The following is a 6,747-nucleotide window of genomic DNA, read 5'->3' as shown; positions in this document are numbered from 1 at the left end:
ATACCTATAGAAATATAGAGGAATATATATGTATATTAATAGTTTGTGTTTCTGTGTGTTCTATTTTAAAAATCTTAGATATAATAAGAATAAGGTAAAGGTAAAGGTTCCCCCGCACATGCGTGCTAGTCGTTTCCGACTCTAGGGGCCGGTGCTCATCTCCGTTTCATAGCCGAAGAGGCAGCGCTTGTCCGAGGACGTCTCCGTGGTCATGTGGCCGGCATGACTAGACGCCAAAGGCGCACGGAACGCTGTTACCTTCCCACCGTAGTGGTCCCTATTTTTCTACTTGCATTTTTACGTGCTTTCGAACTGCTAGGTGGGCAGAAGCTGGGACGAGTAACAGGCGCTCACTCTGCTACGCAGCACTCGGGATTTGACCCGCCAAACTGCCGACCTTCTGATCGACAAGTTCAGCGTCCTAACCCACTGAGCCACCGCGTCCCTATATAATAAGAATGATGAGACATAAATTCCCAACTGGAATTCTAATATGCTCATAAAGAGGAAGACTGTGTTTTAAATCTTCATGTTAAAAACAAATCATTTCAATCAAAGTTTGGTCTGGTCTGTCTTCTTTAACATTCTGACTCAATTATTGCTGCTTCAATTTATGTGCCATAAACATTTTGTTGCTTTTTGTAATAAAATATATGCCCAGCTGGGCTAGATTATGTCTTGTGACTAGTTCTGGATTTTCTTTCAAAGATCACTCAGAGGCTGCTTCATGCAAAACCCTCAATTGCAAACTTCTCATCCAAGTAATCTCAATGGCTTAGTGTCCACAGATGTTTGTGTAACGGGGGGTGCATTCAAATACAGTAGAACACTAAATGAAAAAAAACACGGCAGTGTGGACACTATGATTGTGCTCTGTGTCTCTGGATTGAAGTTCCCCATTCTGATCACTCAGATTTGTACACAAGGGTCACCATATGGCTATGGACCACCAAGACAGAATTGCAAATTACTTCTTACCCATTTCATATATGAATGTTTGGCCAATAACCATAGGTTTTCTTTAATATGATGAAGGATATGTTTTGTTCATTTTGGTTAGTAAAGCAGAATTTAATTATTCTTCGAGAATTTTACCTATACAATTAATTGCTTTTATTTCAGCTAATGGATTGTTGCACCAGGGTAGGGATATAAATTCAATGACACCTATATAATTTTTAATAACCAGTAGTGATGTATCATTTTAAACAAGCAACAATGATAAGAAAGATGATGTCCTTTTTTCTTCTTCTTCAGCAAAATGATGTTGCATAACAGGCAGATTCAGAACAAAATTCTACCCAGGGAGAATTTGTTGTAAAAAGGAAGGGATCTATAGCTATTATTCTAGGAAAACACTTAAAAATCCTGCTTACCAATTTGGGGGAAACTGCTGCCTTGTCTGGTGTTGGTTCTATGAAGACAATGGAATTTCATGATGGCATCAGGCAAAACCTCAATTTATCAAGTTTGATAAATTATAACGATTACCATTACTGGACTGGACAGGTCCAACTTGGACTTCTATTGATTTTCCTCTGTACAATTCTGCTGTGCTCCTCACTTCAATGAGCTACCATCTTTGTGGTTTTTTCCTAGAAGCAGATATTCTGGATTTTTTCTATATGCTGAAGAAATAAAAATCAATCGCCATTAGCACCACCATCCCAAAACTCTTTCTGCATTAATAAACTGTTTTGACTCAGTATTAATACTGGACCATTTATTGCTCAAATGTAATAATGACAGAAAATACATGATAAATAAAGGAATCAAACAAATATCATCAATTGAGAAAATCAAACCAAGAGGAAGATATAGATCAGGGGTGTCAAACTCAATTTCATTGAGGGCCGCATCAGCATTGCGGTTGCTGGGTGGATATGGCCAGGGTGGGCGTGGCCTACTGGGTGGGCGTGGCTAGAGTGCGTATGGCCTACTGGGTGGGCGTGGCCAGCTCTACATTGTTCGCATCAAGGGTGCCTATGGGGGCCTGGGCAGGAGTGGGACAGATCTGAGGGTCTCTGGCAGGAGGAGGGTCTCTGGGCCAGGGCCAAGGCAGTGGGGGCCGTTCCCTCACTGTTTCCAGGATGGCTTCGCGGGCCGCATGAAACCACTTCGGGGGCCGGATCCAGCCCCCGGGCCTTGTGTTTGACATGTCTGATATAGATGAACTCTTTGCTAATCGGTTAGCCAAGGTGTGCATAAATAAGTTAAAGGTAAAGGTTCCCCCGCGCATGTGTGCTAGTCGTTTCTGACTCTAGGGGCCGGTGCTCATCTCCGTTTCAAAGTCGAAGAGCCAGCGCATACCCCTGTAGTAATGGTGGACTTTAACTACACTTATATTAACTAAAAAAAAATCTTCTGCAACAAGTGAGAGATTGAATGGATTTCTGACATGCCTATCTGACAACTTTGTCACCTAAAATGTAAAGGTGGGTACTAGAGGATCGGCTACACTGGATTTAATCCTAAATAATAGGGATGAAATGATTGAGGAAATGGAACTTGTAGGAACTCTGGGGGAAAGTGACCATGTTGTACTAGAATTTGCCATAATTGCAGGTACAGGTAATTGAACAAAGTCAAACTGGTGTTAATCTAGACTTTAAGAGTCCTTACTTCAGCAAACTAAGAGCAAGAATAGGAAGGATTCAATGGGTGGAAATACTACAAGGAAAAAATTGTTCAGGATACATGGCAAACTCTGAAAAAAAATGAAATATTAAAGGCCCAAACAAAAACAATATCACAGAGAAAGAAAAACAAAGGACACCAGATGAGACCAGAATGGTTGAACTGAGAGCTTTCTGACAAACTGCGGGACAAAAAGGACAAGCACAAATGTGGGAAGAGTGATATATAATGAAAAGGAATGCCAGCAAATAGCCCAAATTTGCATGGTTTAAGTCAGGATGGCTGAGGTTAGGAAAGACCAAAGACTTGCAACAAATACCAAAAAATAACAAAGACGTTTCTTTCAATATGTAAAGGGGAAAAAAATCAACAAAATTATTAGTTCACTAATGGGAGAAGATGGCAAGAAGGTGACAGGCAGCAGGGAGAAAGTAGTGCTGCTTAATTTATTCATTGCATCTGTCTTTACACAAAAGGAAAAAAATAGCCCAACTCATAAAAAGCAGTACAGTGGGAGACAGAACAGGAATGCAGATCAAAATATGTTTAAAAAATACCTATCCACTTTAGACAAGTATGTAAGTAAGGTATTTGAAAAAGTAGATCACAGCCTACTTCTTGCTACAATGGAACAATGTGGTACCACCACAGATGGATTTGCAGTGGGCTGAACAACCACACTCAGCATAAAGTCCTTAATGGAACTACATCTATATAGACGGAAGCATGCAGTGGCATTCAATTTTGGGCCTAGTGCTCTTTTATTCATAAATGATCCAGATCATGGTACAGAATGGGAATTCATCTGATTTACAGGCAACACCAAGTTCAGGGGAATTGCCAACACCTTGGAAGATAGACTCATGGTTCAGAAGAATCTTGATAGACTTGAGCCTTAGGACCTATCCAGTACGATATCCAGTAGTTTATTGGTGAGAAAAGCAAGGCCCTACACTTAGGCAGGAAAAACCAAATGCACAGCTATAGTGATCCATGGCTCAACTGTAGCAACTGTGAGTGGGATCTTGATGTCCAAATGGACAGTCACTTAAATATGAGCCAGCAGTGTGCTGCAGCTGACAAAAAAGTCAATGCAGTTCTAGGCTGCATGAACAAAGGGATAGCATCAAGATCACAAGAAGTGATAATACTGCCCTATACTGCGCTGGTGAGGTCATGCTGAGTCAATACAAGAAACAATGGTGGAACCTCATTAAAGATTCCTGACAGTAAGAACACTTAATCAATGGAACAGCTCGCTTCCTGGAGTTGTGGGTGCTCCATTGTTGAAGTCTTCAAGAAAAGATTGAACAACCATTTGTCTGGGATTCAATAAAGTCTCCTGCTTTGGCCAGGAAGTTGGACTAGAAGACCTCCAATGTCCCTTCCAGCCTTATGATTCTAGATACAAATCAATATATATGCAATCATTCATAAATATAGTCCTCAACTTACAACAGTTCATTTAGTGACTGTTCAAAGTTACACTGGCACTGAAAAAAATGGCTTATGAATGTATTTAACACTTATGACTGTTATAGCACCCCCCATGGTCATGTGATCAAAATTCAGACGCTTGGTAACTGACTCATATTTATGACAGTTGCAGTGTCCTGGAGTCATGTGATCACCTATTATGACCGTATGACAAGCAAAGTCAGATTCACTTAACAACTATGTTACTAACTTAACAACTGCAGTGATTCTCTTACAACTGTGGCAGAAAAAGTTGTAAAAAGGGGGAAATCATTTAAAAATTGTCTTACTTAGCAGCGTAACCTTTGGGCTCAACTGTCATCATAAGTCAAGGACTATCTGTAATACTGTGAACAGGGAACAAATCCATAGATGAAATACCTATGTTATATTGTGGAAAGTATAGAATATACTAGATAACCTGTGATCTGTTGGGTCCTCAATGACATTTGGTGTCATCTCTTGAACAAGATACACCCTTCTTTCCACAAGGCAAAATTAGGTTGACCATATTTTTTATATCCCACTGCCAGATGGTCATGTAAAATGACTATATATCATAAATAGAAAAATAATTGTAGTGGCAAATGAACTTCAGTAATAAGTCAATATTTAATTACATAAACAAATAATTAGAATGCCTGTGTGTAGGGAAAAAGCAGGAATAACTTCCATGTTTCAGCTGATTTCCCCATTGACTTTGCTTGTGGGAAGCTGGCAAGGAACATGGAAAACATGTTTGCATGACCACAGGGATACTGCAGCAGCCATTGTGAATAAAACTGGTCTGAACATCCTGATGTAATGGGTCCCAGATTGTTTACATTCTTTAAGGTAATGAATTTTAGGTACCTTGTTTGTAAAACTGTGCTATAATGCACAGTTGTGCTATAATGCATTTGAGGGTACAAACAGATAAACACGGGAGTTTTAGTAGTATGTCTATTTGCACACCAACCCCATCATATTAATTACTTCAGCTGCATTTCAACTTCTCAACTGTAGAATAAAAGTTACAAGGAAACATATTAATTCAGCATTTAATAATTGGAGCTTCCAGGTGAGGAACTAACAGTTACCATGCAGCCACCATTTCTAGAAAGCATTTGTCTAAGATTAGAACTACTTAGGGAATACCAAGGTTTCCCAGTAGAAAATATTCTCTTTCAGAGACAGCCAAGAAAGTGCTCTGACCAAACTAATAAGAAGACATAGAGCCAGCTGGAGCTGGAATATATCTGGATTTCTACCCACACACAAAGAATTTCCTAACTCATTTCATATAGAAGCAATCCACCCACAACCAGAAAAGAAGGAATGTGTTATTAGATGGGGTTGAGTTCAGAATAATTGGGTAAGTTGAGGATGTTTGGGGTCTTTATACTATCAGGATAAGATTCTCAAAATTGTTCTGTATTAATGATGGAGTAGTTATTCTTTATACATATAATTCCAAGTCTTCCTATTGTTTATGGCATTCAATTTCATTGTTCTTCAATAATATTCACGAATAAACCATATTTCTTAATATATCATCAGAATACTGACAGTGGGATACCCGGTTTTATCTTCTTAGAATATAATTTTTAATCCTCCTTCCAAGATCCTATTTCAGATCACATAAAATAGATGTGGTGAAATATTTAGAGAACATGTAATATTGAGTACTGTATTTCTTTTATTTTCACAGTGTTAATGGGAAATAGCACATGGGTGACAGAATTCATACTCACTGGGTTGACAGAGGACCCTGACTTGCAGCTGATCCTTTTTGTGATATTTTTTGCTGTTTATGTCATCACCTTGATGGGAAATGTGGGCATGATTGTCTTAATCAGAACCAGTCCTCAACTCCACACACCAATGTACTTTTTCCTTACCAGTTTATCTTTTCTGGATACCTGTTATTCAACAACGGTGACCCCAAAGTTGTTATCCAATTTTTTAAAAGAGAAGAAGTCAATTTCCTTTGCAAGTTGCTTTACTCAGCTTTACTTTTATGGTCTATTTGCCACCACAGAGTGCTACCTCCTAGCTATGATGGCCTATGATCGCTATGTGGCAATCTGCAATCCACTATTCTATTTATTTACAATGTCGCAAAGAAAGTGTGTTTGGCTGATAGCGATTTCCTATATTGCTGGGATCATTAATGCTTCTATACACATAATCGCTATGTCTAGACTATCATTCTGTGGCCCAAACTTCATTAAGAATTTTTATTGCGAGGCTCCTCCCCTTCTTGCTCTTTCCTGCTCAGATGTCAGTCTTAACAATCTGCTGTTATTTGTATTTGTAGGGCTCAATATAACAATAACAAGCCTGACTGTTCTCACTTCCTACACTTATATCCTGATCACCATTTTAAAGTTCCGTTCTGCCACGAGCCGTAGAAAAGCTTTCTCCACTTGTACATCTCATCTTATAGTTATCACCATTTTCTATGGCTGCAGTAGCTTTATGTACGCTCGGCCAAGCTCTAGGAAGGATTATAACCTAGACCAAGTGGCCTCAGTGTTCTATGTAGTGGTGACCCCCATGCTCAACCCATTAATCTACAGCATGAGGAACCAGGAGGTAAGGGGTGCCTTCAGAAATATCCTAGGAAGAAAATGTCATTTACGATACTTTTAA

The 6,747-nt window shown here is 39.3% G+C and overlaps 1 protein-coding gene across 1 annotated transcript; it reads left to right on the top strand.

Annotated features, from left to right (window-relative positions):
- Positions 1-5,808: 5,808 nt before the first annotated feature.
- Positions 5,809-6,747, top strand: LOC310639763 (olfactory receptor 5J3-like; the record flags this gene model as incomplete). The annotated part of the gene is made up of 1 exon (XM_083361630.1): positions 5,809-6,747. One exon carries the CDS (start codon positions 5,809-5,811, stop codon positions 6,745-6,747), a length of 939 nt encoding a protein of 312 aa, XP_083217756.1.

The sequence above is a fragment of the Vipera ursinii genome (assembly GCF_947247035.1).
Source record: "Vipera ursinii genome assembly, chromosome: 1".
Lineage (NCBI taxonomy): Eukaryota > Metazoa > Chordata > Lepidosauria > Squamata > Viperidae > Vipera > Vipera ursinii.
Note: the sequence above shows the minus strand (reverse complement) of the source record. Positions and strands in the feature narration are given on the sequence as shown.